The sequence below is a fragment of the Rhopilema esculentum genome, chromosome 4, assembly GCF_057945365.1.
Source record: "Rhopilema esculentum isolate cy_ngs chromosome 4, ASM5794536v1, whole genome shotgun sequence".
Classification (NCBI taxonomy): domain Eukaryota; kingdom Metazoa; phylum Cnidaria; class Scyphozoa; order Rhizostomeae; family Rhizostomatidae; genus Rhopilema; species Rhopilema esculentum.
In genome coordinates, this window is record NC_142818.1 from 993,178 (window position 1) to 1,006,714 (window position 13,537).

Genomic DNA, 13,537 nt, shown 5'->3' on the forward strand with positions numbered 1-13,537 from the left:
TATTTAACAATTTGAAAAGAGGCTACATAGTATCAAATTAATGCACGACATATGAGAAGGACGATTTGATATAAAATCTATTTAGTATCATCAGGATAGAAAAATTATAATAAGCTGTTCAATCCCTCCAAGTAACTTCGACTTCATCTGTGCGATACCTAGGGCAGAATTTGAAAGCTTTTGTTCATTTGTTTATGCTTAGGCCTGTTTTCAAGCGAGACAGGGTCTTTCAATTGTACGTGTTTACAGTCACATTTGTATTGAAAGCCTAGATTTCAGCAGACGCTCTGAAGGACGCAATTACTGTATAATGCTCCTTCTGTACATAACTATTAGGATAATATGCTAAGTATCAAATATTAGTAATTAGAAATGATTAAATTTGAACCTTAAGACCGATATTCAAATATACAGTCTCAAATAATTTTCTAGAGATTGTGAGGCCTTCTACTAAAAATCTGCAAAGGGTTATGCAGCCCCTGTTCCATGTCACATTTTGTACAGCCTCGTCCTGGGACTGTTGGACTTTCCTTCGATTGTTATTGTGGGTCATTCAATGCACTGGAAGAATCTCTATAATACGACAACTTATTGGCCTTTTTAAGGAACAACAATGTGCTAACCTTTGCGTACACCAAGTGTTTTCCATTGGTGTCACGTGTCCTGATCGAAACATTTCCCAGCCTGCTTGAGCAATCATCACTCCATTGTCAATACAAAATCTGCAAATTAACAAGCGCCCGATTACTGAAGTGCATTTAGAAATGGTATTCAGAGATCTGGTTTTAGAGAAATCCTACAGAATGTTCTTGGAACACATAGTAATTTCAATGCTCACTTTCCCATGATGAACAAATTTCACTGTCAACAAAAGCAGAAAAGAACAGATGCCAAAGAAAAAATCAGCTTTTTGTCATATTATTAACATTTTACGAGCCCACAGCAACATTTCTGACTTCAAAATTGGTTTTAATCATATGATGTTTCACGACAACCCTATCAAGAAATTGCTAATTTAACAAAGTGAGTCGCCGCCCCATCCACCAGCAATTCTCAAAAGGACAGTTTGCCAGCAAGCAAAACGCCATTCCATTGGAGCAAAACTAATTAAATGTTCCAGAACAGAAAGCAATTGCGCTCGAACAGGTGACATAAGGAAGAACAAAGACTAAGGCAACCACCTACGCAATCGTCGGGAAACACTGCTCCTATAAAAGGCTTGCCTTGCGTACTTTACCAGGCTAAAGTTTTTTTAAAATTTATCATAGCCGCATCTAGCAAACAGTCAAATACTCATTGTCCACTGTGTATCCACAGGCTTCTTCTGCCTATCAACTAATTGCAACAAGAGATCAAGACTTAATAAACGCAGACAACGCGAAAATAATATTTGCAAAACCTAACTCTCAGTGGTCTGAATTGTCATAAAACTGACGGATTCTAGAACCGTGGATGGCATTGAAAATCAGCTGCCCTACCCTGGTGCAAAGCGACAGTAAATTATGCATTTGAGCTTCTTAATAATTGCTTTAAAATCTATCTTATAAATATTTCTCAGCCCAGTCAACGTATAAAATTTTTTCGAGCTGTTCAGGGCGTTAATGTCCTTATCAAGCAGATTAAGAATTAAAATATCATCACTGTCTGGATTTAAAGGAAGATTTTCCGATATCAGTAGTTTTAGTGGAGAAGATATCAACAGAACATACCTTTCATCAGTAGCAAACAATTTAGCACCCCTTTCTTCGGTCATTCGTTCTGTAAACAAGATATGGATTACTTTAATTATGGAGAAAAGTATCTATTATGGATTGTTTTGATTGACTGGCATTTCCAGGACAAGAGGAAGACATGAAATACAGATCAAGATGAAGGCAAGGACATGCAAGCAAATGTGGAAATATAAAACTTGTAATGAGCAGGATTTAGGGTCTATCGTAGGAGAAACAGTCTACACTGAAAAGATCTTGATTATTAGTCAATTATCAATTGATTGTTTAATGAAAAGATCGGAATTAAACGTGTATCTCTCCCACTGAACAGGGATTCTTCAAGCTTACCACCAACAATTTTTGCACTTTTGGAAAAAGGTTACGCGGAACATAAAATGGAACAACTAGCTTGCAGAGTTCAATTTACTATCTCTTGATAAATCTGAAATCAATATCGACTGAATCAATATAATACGAACTCCTGCAAATTATGACAGACCAACTTTAAGGCCAGCATCAACAACAAATCAATCAATCAAATGGCCTATTCAAATAGAATATGTTAATTTTTTGACTAAAGTCAAATTGCAATCTATACTCACGCATCATTTCTTGCAATCTCACGTTACCTGTAAACAAAAAAAAATGACAAAATATAAATCAAAATACACAGACCATATTTTAGCAATTATATTCAAATCATAAAAATCTATCGATAGCAAGGTTTGCTCAAAAGAACTACCAACATTTGAAGTTTCAAATGAACTTATCTCTCTACAATATCTTTATCAAAATACCACAAATGGCAAACTTACTTTTGTAAAATATTATGTTGAGGTAATATGGTTTTCATATGGATTTAAAAGATTTTATGATAAGTGATAAATGATACCAATACTACAAGTACCGAAAAAAGATATTGATACGAACTAAAAGACATGCTGAATATGAGTAAGAAAATCTCAAGTATATGAGTACATTAGCTATGATGCACTAAAAGTCTATAAATATATTTTAAAACTGTATCGCTTCTAAAACTTGACAAATATATAATGCCTTTTCTGGTAAAAGCTAGTAATTGTAAGCGTTTAAAATACTTACAACCAACACCTCCAACAATTAGGACTTCTTCTGAGCCACAGTGCGCCATTGCTCTTTCTTAAAAAATGGAGTAAATCCATAAGAAATTCTTAACAAAGTATTTCCTTGTTGTACGAGTGGGTTTCTTTGTATGTAGAATTCAAATGGAAGATTTCGCGCAATTTTTCATACATGCAAGAAACAAAACGTATTGACTTCAAATGTTCGTATAATTTTTCTCTGCAGAAATATTGAAGTCCTTGATTTATAAATTAGCCATACTCAATTAGAAATAGGCTAGTCATCACCAAGAACAATGAAGCTGCCAGCAAATGAAGCAATTAGACAAATGGGTAGCTCGTTAATATCAGAAAACTGACCTGTTATTTCAACCAGCATAGCAAACAGCGTCTCCTGATGCGATACATGATCAGTTTAAAAAATTAAACATGGCAATGGCAGGAATATTTAAAAAAAATTACAAGCTTATATTACTATTATCAATAACACTTTGATTGCTTTTATTGCAATTTCAGAGCCATATCCAAAAATATAAACTGGGTAACCAATGTCCCTCATAAAAGGACCTAAATATTGGGATGGGGGATTTTAGAAAAAAACCAATCTTGTGTAAAAACTGTTTTAAACTACAAAGACGATTGAGGCTAATGCTAGAAAAAATTCAATTTTTTGGAGGACTGAATGGATTTCACAGAGAAAGCAGCAACGCTCTTGAGACAACAAGGCTCATTCAATTTGCAGAGAATAAGAGGTTTTTGCAAATCTTGCAAATCAATTATTGACAAAATTCTTAAAAAGGAGGGAAAAGTACCCTGCAACCAGAAAATAGCTTCCACCTTCTTTAGAACTATTCTCGTGTTAGTAAGCAATGGCTATTTATTACATTAATATTTCTCTTGCATAGCATTGTAGAAAAGAAAATATATACACAGAAAGTAATGAAAACACTTATCGTACTTGTAATGAAAAGCACAAGTCTTCGGGAGTGCATTCACCAGAAGATAACAATTTTTCAGCCATCATCTGCAGCAAGAATGAAAAATTGGCAAAATGGCAGCATCAAGTTACACTTTTTAAATGAATCTTAAATTTTCTAGTAGTATTCAACAGAAATTAAAACAAAGATATAAAATATATCATCTATTTCATGATAGATAGCTACCAGATACTATAACAACCTAAAGGTCTGGTAGCTCAAGGGCTATTTGAGGAAAAAACACAAAGAAGATCTTTGTCTGACAATCGTGTAGAGAAAAATGGTTAAATGGTTGAACAAAACATTTCAAGGACAGGGGATCATATTCCTATGCATTTGCATGCAAATGACTGAAAGAACAGTCAGAGGCTTAAAGAATTAAAGGCAACTTAGAGGGTTGAATTGTCAAACTTTGAATTGGAAGAGATGCTTCAGAGGAGGAGGGGAGGGAGGGGATTGAAGCGAGGGAGGGGCTGTGTTAATTGAAGCTTAAACTGGCTCACCTCAATATATGACAGAATACCTGAAAAGCTAACATCCATGCCTTTTACTGTGTATGGCAATTCGACATACTTCGAGCCTCTGACATAAAAGAACAAATGTACAACAGTCAATGGTTACCTTCAGCAGGGTACAAATACTAACTTGGTAAAAGAAGATCAAAATTACTGTTAGATATTGAAAAGGGAAAATTTTCCTATAATCCGTTTGGATTTAAACGTAAAAAGTCACATAGTAGTCACATAAGTAACAGTTTATATTATACCATTTAATCAAAACTTTAGTGAAAAACTTTACCGGCAGATATTTTTGACACCAAGAGTTCCAAGCTAGTTACTGATTCTAATTTTGGGACAAAAACCCAAAGGAATAATGAGGAGAATTAGCATACTTTTTAGCCATTTGCTCGATATTGTATCCAGGACTTGGGTCGTTTGATAACTGAAAAGAGTAGAGAACTTTTGACAAAGGAAAAATGGCTGGTTTTAAAAGAAGTCATATGGCTTGAGGTTGGAGGAGAGTTCTATTATGCTCCTTAAAGGGACATCAAAAAACCTCCTTAAAGAACGTTCTCACCACACATAAAACAAATTATTTTCCAAACATTAATGTTAGAAACAGGATGTAGTATGGCCAAGGGGTAATGCAAATAAGAGAATATTCATACCATTACTGATGTAAATTCCATGGGCTGCAGCAAGAATCAGATTTTCTGCAATAGCTGCAGTTGATATTCCTGATGCTCTTACTGAGCACAGTTGATTAACATTGCAAACACAGGATGATTGATTTAATAAAAAGCTAATCATCCAATACCTTAAGAACTCGTGCAAATCGGTCTAAACAGTTACCAACGGCTATATCGATTGTTTCACCGAAAATTCGGTATCTCTTTTCAGAATATGCTATCACCTAAAAACGGAAAATTGCTATAAACGTATTTAAATTTATCAAGAATGAAAAAATTTTTTAAGGAGTAATTTTCTTTGAGCAGAAAAGCACCATTCAGGATTCTCTTAAATTTTTTTTTAATAAAAATGCAAACCTCTTGAAATAAATTTACACAGACGCTGTTAAACCAAAAACAGCATATGCTGAAACACAACTGGTGGTGGCTTTTGCAGTGGTGGGATATTCATTCAAGTACTCTCAATGATGGTCGATTTTACAATAAACAATTATTAGGAAATAAAAGCTGTTTCATCTTATACAGAGACCAATCTTCAACTGAACCCCCACTGTCTATATCAAAGCCATATTGCTAGATTAATGCCACATAACATCTAAAGAAGAGTTTAATGCGATATTGCATCTGATTATAAGAAAAGGATAAGTCTTTAAAACCGAACATTAAAAAATCAAAGATTCAAAAGTTTAAGATTCCATTAATAATAATGATTATTATTATTCTCGATCATTATACAGGATAATACTTCAGTAGTGATATGCATATATACACATTTAAACTGTTTTCCTAGTAGTCCTGGTAAAATAAACAAGCAAAAACAAAAATAAGATTAAAAACTAGTTTACAATCAGCATTTATAAAATATAATTTGAAAGCGAAAAATAAATCCGGACAAGGGGGATGAAGTAGAGTTGTATAAAAGAGAGTTATAAGGTCGAGAGTCTAAGTTAAAGTACAAAAGCTCTTCAATTTATTTTCGAAGGAAATAAAATCACTTTCTGTTCGAATTTCTTTTGGAAGTTTGTTGAATAATGAGGCACCTTGGTAGGAAAAGGATGCTCTTGCTATTTCCAGATTAATTCTCGGGATGTTAATCATTGTGCAATTGTTTCTGGTGTTTACATTGGAGTTTTTCATTGTAAAATAGCTGTCAAAGATAGCGCCTACGCTATTAGAGTGTAGGCATTTGTGCACATATGTACATATTTGTTTCATTGTGATTATTTCATTTCTCTGAACTTGTTGGCCGATGATTTTTTCTGCGCGGTTTTTTATGCGTTCTGTCTTTTGTTTTAAATATGGGGGTGTTGCACCATATAGCGAGAATGAACAGTACGTCAGAAGAGGAGTAATCATTGTTTGGTAGACAAGAGTACTAGTTTTTCTGTCCATGAAGGCTCGCATTTTTTCAGTAGGTGTAGTCTAGCAGAAGCCTTTTTAATAGGTTCATTTAAGTGATAAGACATGTTGAGATTGCATGTTAGATTGAGACCTAGATATTTGTGGGTCTTGGTGTTATGCATTTCTTTGTTCCTGTGCATAATTGGATAGGTGTCTCCTCAAGTTTGTTGAGTTTTTGGCAAGTACCAAACACCATAACCTCTGAATAAGTTCAATAAGTAAAATTCCTGAGACAATTGTGAAGATCATACGCACACCTGCAAAACTAACTGACGTACAAATAAACAATCAAAAAACTTGATAAGTATGAGATTAAAGAAAACGAACTTGTGTATTTCCACCACTGACATAGAGAACTGTTGGATTGGCAGCTCCAGTTACAAGCCTACCCATTTCAATGTCTTTAATGAATGTTAAGGCAAAGAAATAAAAGAAACCACAAAGTATAATCTGATTAAATTGATTGAATTTGGAAAATGAGGTTGAAAACTTACTTTTTTGTCCATATAGACAAAAAATGATAACACCAATCAGAAGATTATGAAAATACAAAGAATTTCAAATGCCCTTTTCATTATTCATCTAACTAAAAGAAATTTCTTTTAAAACTTCTAAAGATTATCTTGATTCAAGGGTAGCCTGAAATTGTAATTAAAAAGTGGTTAGCATATCAAAAGGACTGGGGGGCTTGGGTAGATAAAAACTTTGACCCTAGGTTAAATTTAGCTATTTGAACAAACATTAATTCAGTTCTCAATCATTTTGATCAGAGAAACAGTTCAATACTTTTAACAGCTTATTTCAACTCAAGAAAATAATAGCAATCAGGCGTCTACCTGGGAATAAAAAAGCACAAGTGTGGCATTTCACACCACTAGGCTGTTATAAGCGTGTGATTGCTATTAGTGTTTTCTACAAAGGTTTAATAGCATAGTATACGGGAGCTTGAAAAGCCCAATTCTTAAGCCATTTTCTCAGTTCTCATACGCAACAATAAATATTTCTGGTGGGGGGCAAGCCCTCTTGCCACCAACCACGGCGGCAGCCTTTAAAAATGTTTATATTTTGGCCCCTACTTTCAATCGTGTTTCGTCAAAAGGAATATGAAAACAATTTTGAATACGGCACGATTTGAAAACGGCAAGATTTGAAAACTGCATGAAAGGTTTCAGTGCAAACTCTTGAACCACAACAGTTATATTGCAGACTTCCCTCTCTTTGAGTCCATATACTTGTCGTTCTGTTTTCAACTGTAACCATTGAACATTTCATGCCTTTATCACAACCTGCTATTTTCCAAATTATTTTCATTTGTGCTAGTCTCAAAAACGGTCATGTTTTTTTTTGTTTTCAAATGAAAACGATACAACATTAAATAATTTGTGGTACGTGAAAATAGTACCCTGAAAACGGGACATCTCGGTGACAAATATACCATACTGCGTAACCCCCTCTGGGGAGGGTTGTTTAGCGTTGCATGGCGCATCGCTTACATTTAACCCAGCTTGTGATAGGGACTGGATACTGAAATCACTGGCGTAAACCTATAGCGTGCAGGAGGCAAGCTTTCCAGCATGGGCCATCGGCAAAGGCATTCACATTCACATAAAACGCTGCAGCTCTTTAGAATGATAGATTCCTGAATGATTAGAATGATATTTCGCACACAACATGCACCAAAACTTTGTTACATATTGCTTATTGCTGTGGGCGTAAAGACCCATTCAGGAGTGTGGAGTGTGTTTTGTTCAAAGTCTAGTCAAAACTGGAAGCCATTTGTATAAAAATTCAACTTAATTTACCATTCGAAAATGGTATTTTAGAAACATTTTAGAAACACTGGTCTATGGTAAAAACGCAAATTAGTTTTTACGAGCACTTGACTAGAAAATGAATGCAAATTGTCGTATAATAATGGTTTCTGCAGCCCTAGATTTAAGAATGAAATTTACCGGACTGCTACTAGCCTTGATGCTATGGCAATTTGGTCCGTGTCTTATTTCTTCCAAGTGTCGTCACAACAGCTCTTCAAAATTATTACGGTGGACGAGAACGGTGAAACACAATTTCTTGTTTTTGGCCCCCTTGATATTTTCCAGCGCTTTGGTTAAAATAATTATTATAATTATAAAACAATCGAATAATTATGAAACAGGCGTGCGATTAAATGCCCTTTTCAGTGTTGGCAGGCGTGTACTAGCATTTCCGGGGAAGGCCTTTAGCATTCTTGATTTTCGTTCTTATAGAGAGGTAAAGGTACCATTCACAATTCTACAAACCATCCAAGACAAAGGATACGTCCAATGCAGTGATTAACACCAACTAATGGCTTATCCCATAACTGTGCAATTGTCCTTGCTACAACAGCTACAGACACAAGTGGAGCACCCATTCCAGGCCCTGTCAAAAACGAGCAAATTTATACATTATTAGATGATACTAAACACAGCACAAAAAGAGCACATCTAGAATAAAGAATAACACTGCTATTATAACAATGCCAACTCATGGCCTGACTTCCTACTTCAAAAGTAAAAGACCGAAGGACCTCAACATCCTGGAAGATATATGAGAGACATACAAATGGAATACAATATTACCTTTAGTAAATGCAATACAGTCTATCTGGGATGCCTTCACCTTTGCTACCTCCAATGCTCTGCAAAATGAATGTACAGTATAAGCCAAAAACAAATCAAGCAAACAGTTTTTGGCAATGCAAAATTTGAAAATGGCTTTTACAACATACTAAAGGATTTTTATCTGACATTCCTCAGAAGATTAAACGTCAGAATAATGGCCGAAAAAACAAGATAGAGAATATATAAACAGTTTTGGATTGAAATAAGCCAATCACAAAAACGCAAGCACATGACCGGTACATTGGTCCAATTGGTACTGCCTGCCTAAAGAAAAGTCACCACTTGAGTCAAAGAGAGAAACGGAACTTCTTCGGTCTACACAATAATAAATTTTTTGTTTGTGTGTAGATCCATTTGATAAACAGCTAGATGAAAAGACTCTGCTGATTAACTGAAATTTTTTGTCATTATAGACTTTGGCGAAATGTGGGTTATCTAAAAGATCTTGTCTGAGGAGTGTGTACGTTGCGTGTGGTACTTCATCCCAAATAACGATTATATAGTTAGCAAATAAATTGAGTACCAGAATGAAAATATAATAGTTTGATTGTTAAAACACGCCTTTCGAGCATGTACTCGTTATCAAGGCTAGAAAAGAAACGAGTCGAGCAAAGAGAAGGCGAGATTCGATAAATAGGGGAATGGGAGGAAAGTAACAAAAGAGTAGGCAATAGGTATAAAAAGAAAATGAGATCTGATGTGGAAGGATTGGTTATGGTTGGTGATAGTGGTCGATTGGTTAATGTCTGTGCAAGTATGACAGAGGTGATGTTGGCAGGGGAAAGTACCAGGCTGTTGTGATGTTTGGTTTAAGTTTGTTCTGACCAGGTGGTCCTTAAAATTCTTGTCTCTGCAGAAAGCCAGTAGTGGCAGTGCATTGAAGATATTCTTTGTTTCAGTGTAATTAATAAGAATATGGAAACTGTTATAAATAATGTTCTTTATGCTGTTGTTTAGAGGGTGGTAGATCAAGGTAAAAGGAATGCGGTTATTGTTGTTTTCTTTGTTGGATTGTAGAAGGGCATCATCTTGAGAAAGTTGCTTTACTTTATTGGATGCTGCTTGGGAAATATGGTCATGATAGTTATTGTTTTTGAAAAAATTTCTCTGCTTTTAAAACGAAATTTCCATCATTTGAACAAATACGGCAGAGACGGCGGAGTTGATAGAAGGGTATGGAGTGTTTGCATTTCTTAGAATGTGATGAATCGTAGTTAAGGAGGCAATGAGCATCTATAGGTTTGTAGTAGATGGATGTGGAGATTTTGTTGCCAGGGATAGGAGGATGTCCAGAAAAGGCAAGCTTTCTACGGTAATAAAGTTCGTGAACTGCAAGGCTGGGTGAAATTCATTGGTGTAATTAATAAATTGTTGAAGATCAGCCAAAGGAAGAGATGTTGCTCTGACGATGTCAGTGATGTATCTTTTGATGAGGCAAGAAAAAGGGCCATTATAGGATTCGTGGATAAGCTGTTCTTGGTGGCCAACTCAAAAGGCAGGCATAGCTTGGGCCAATTTTACTACCCATTGCAACACCAGATGTCTGAAGATAATTTTGACCGTTGAATAAAAAGGCATTAGTTGTTAGGTTTAGTTCAGCAAGGCGAAGAAGAGTAGTAGTTGGTGGACTTTGCAAACATCATCTGTCGAGAAAAAATTTTAGTGCTTGTAGACCATCATTGCGTGGAATGCTTGTGTACAGTGATTTGACATCCATAGTGAAGAGATATTTGCTTGGTCATTTTAATTTGAATTTCTTAAAAAAATGCAAGGAGCACATGGGGAGAATCTTTGACAAACGTTGAAAGATCTTGGACGATCGATGTGAATATTGAAACCAGAAAGGTTGCTATTTGAGACGTTGGGCAGGAGACAGCTGACACAACAGGGCGATCAGGATTACCAGGTTTATGAATCTTAGTCTGAGGAGTGTCAGTCAAAAAAGCTTAGGGAAGTTGTAAAATGTTTGCTTTTTTCAAAGTTATTCTACAAATTCGAGTGTTCCAAAAATATATGACTGTAGGATAGCAACAGACATGATACTAATCTGGGTATTTTTTTTTTAATTTTGATGAACTTTTCAAATGCCTATGTCTTGCTCCACATCTATTCATTATTCAAGCAAATTCCCAGATACAAAAAACATAATAGAGATTTGAGCACCACAGAGGCATTTCAAAAACTGACAAGAAAAGCTTTGTTTTTGGTAAAGAAATATTGCAGTGCAGTTATGCAACATTTGGACAATATTCTTAAAATTTTTTGAGTCATTCTAAAGCCTTTAAGGGAAAACCCTCTTTTATCAATGCCAAATGACTGATTAGATACTTACTCTTTCAATACTTCTAAGACTTTTTGCTGGTGATGTTTCGCAGTATCTCTTGGCAGAAAACCTATGAAAAAGGTTCTAAGCAATTTCAAAAATGAGAGATTGTCTAAAGAAGAGTAATATTGATAAAATTTACTAAAAACAGCTTGTTTGGGGAGCAATACAAATGAACAACTGTCATGTAAAATAGCAGCTCCAAACAATCAATTTTTATCAACAAATTCTTACAAGTATTGATTGACATCGAGTCATGGTAAATAGGCCTTCTCTATAGGGGGTTATTTGGTTTCGGCGTGATTGCTGCTGTTTCATGTGATATTTGCATCCGTTGTTGACAACTTGCTATTGATGAAAATTGTTTTGTCAATCAGTACGAGGTGAGTTCATGTGACCAGATCCAGGTCAACCAATAGCATCGCAGTCATGAAAATCATGACTCAGCGAATTTTGGCACTTAGGTATACCCAATCCATTTTATCATGACTCAATGCCTTTAAGCTGTGGACCACTGTGAGTCATAATTTCAAACCACTACTCCATAATTTTTTCACCCCAGTGTATATCCTGTTTGCACACCTTCATTTCACGTTGGAAAGTCCAGAAATTTCTGGTGTATTTGAGGCACAGGTCCAGAGAAAAATCTTACTAGGACAAGAGGGGGGCTAAGGGCTACATCCATGGAAAAACACCCCCAGTTTACATTAGCAAAGACTACCTTTTTACAGACTATTTGGTAACACCCTTCAGACATTTTATACATTATACATCAATTTATTTAAAAAGACAAAAGTATGGCAGAATTGCAGCTTGAAACTGAAATGGTGCCATGGGAAGGGTCTTCCCTGGACACTCCGAGTAACACAAGACATAAATATATAAAACAAATTATACAGTGATTTCTGATAGTTTTAATTGCTCTTTTTGTTAAAGCCCGCACTTTAATAAGCCTAATTTAAGGAATTCTCACAAATTTGGAGGCATTTTTCTTAGAGGTTTATTCAAGGAGTTGTTTATTGCATGCATACAACAAATTGTTTTCTTAGCTTAGTAGTACTTAGCTGCCCCTTTCTACACAAACAATATTACTTCAGTTTACTTTTCTTCATGGAAAACTTAGGCACTTGGATGACTCAGATGTCAGCAAGCAGAAAGCAAACAACAGAGAAAATCTAGGAATTATCATTTGCCCTCTTTCCTTTCATCTTTGTCAATCTTCAGTTTCAAACTAGACTTTTGTTCAGCCATTTGTTTTGCCAAGTCAGAGCCAATTGTCACACGTTCAGTTGCTCACGAATTGTCAAGCACCAGAACAGAGAGCACCAGAATAATGCTTCCAAAAAAACCCCAAAAACGAAAATTGTGCAAGCTTTTGTTTGGGTTTCCACAAATATTCATTCTTGAGAGATGAAGAAACATGTTTAATGGGTTTTGCTTTGTTTTGGTTAAGAAACTGACCTGGGGAATGGCCAAGAAAGATAAGATGAGGGAAAAAGAGGCATAGGTCTATTTAATTTTTCTTTTACATTCCACTAACTTTAAAAAAATACTCCTAAATTTATGCAAAAAACAAAACAATGATAATTAGCAAAAAGTACAAGAACTATCCTCAGCACAAGAATTTTGTGTGCTTTGTGAAAAGAAAACTTCTTCATTTTGATATTTAACATTGTGCAGTCAAAATTCATTAAAACCTAGAACTGCCTCATACGGGGCAACGGGGCTCTACTGTAGAACTGTCCGAATACTTTCGTGAGGGTCAGAATCTTTGAATGATACTTTCAATGCAAGATCAGAATGTAAGAATTTGTGTGCACGCCAAAAAACTTTTTCTACAGCTACTGCTTGCATGCGAATAAACCACGTTGAGAAAATAGTGGATTCTTTACCATTATTTTTAATTCCAAACCAAACTCTATGCAGCCTTTGTGTGCTGCATGATTATAATTCAAATAGTACTTATTACCTTGACCAGGCGGTGTAACATAGGTCCTTCTAACATTTGACAGCACCTTTCCATCTTCTATTATACCGATTCCAATTTTGTTGGCACTTCCTTCAAGACCTATTACTATAGTCATTTCGAAATTTAGAGTGGAGTCACCCTCTATCTCCTCATGTCGTCCGCCATTGCACCTCGGACCTCGTTACCGTCTTGACACAGGGAAAATAAAATGAAAGGGTGAAACT

General features: G+C 35.5%; 1 protein-coding gene across 1 annotated transcript; it reads right to left on the bottom strand.

Moving 5' to 3' along the window:
- Nucleotides 1-52: 52 nt before the first annotated feature.
- On the bottom strand, nucleotides 53-13,530 carry LOC135690492 (tRNA N6-adenosine threonylcarbamoyltransferase). Its single transcript, XM_065208059.2, has 15 exons — nucleotides 13,314-13,530; nucleotides 11,354-11,414; nucleotides 8,980-9,038; nucleotides 8,678-8,779; nucleotides 6,707-6,780; nucleotides 5,107-5,202; nucleotides 4,682-4,731; nucleotides 4,293-4,371; nucleotides 3,771-3,836; nucleotides 3,173-3,206; nucleotides 2,814-2,870; nucleotides 2,315-2,341; nucleotides 1,710-1,758; nucleotides 624-722; nucleotides 53-158 (listed from the first exon to the last, which is right to left on the bottom strand). The coding sequence occupies exons 1-15, from the start codon at nucleotides 13,426-13,428 to the stop codon at nucleotides 119-121; spliced, it is 1,008 nt and encodes a 335-aa protein (XP_065064131.2). The 5' UTR covers nucleotides 13,429-13,530; the 3' UTR covers nucleotides 53-118.
- Nucleotides 13,531-13,537: the final 7 nt, after the last annotated feature.

Bases quoted from the DNA above. Each gene is read 5' to 3' on its own strand.
- LOC135690492 (XM_065208059.2), bottom strand. From the start codon at position 13,428: ATGACTATAGTAATAGGTCTTGAAGGAAGTGCCAACAAAATTGGAATC. The intron at 11,415-13,313 runs GTAATAAGTACT...CCTTTTTCATAG, and splicing joins TGTTACACCGCCTGGTCAAG to GTTTTCTGCCAAGAGATACT. The intron at 2,871-3,172 runs GTCAGTTTTCTG...CCATTTTTTAAG, and splicing joins TATGCTGGTTGAAATAACAG to AAAGAGCAATGGCGCACTGT.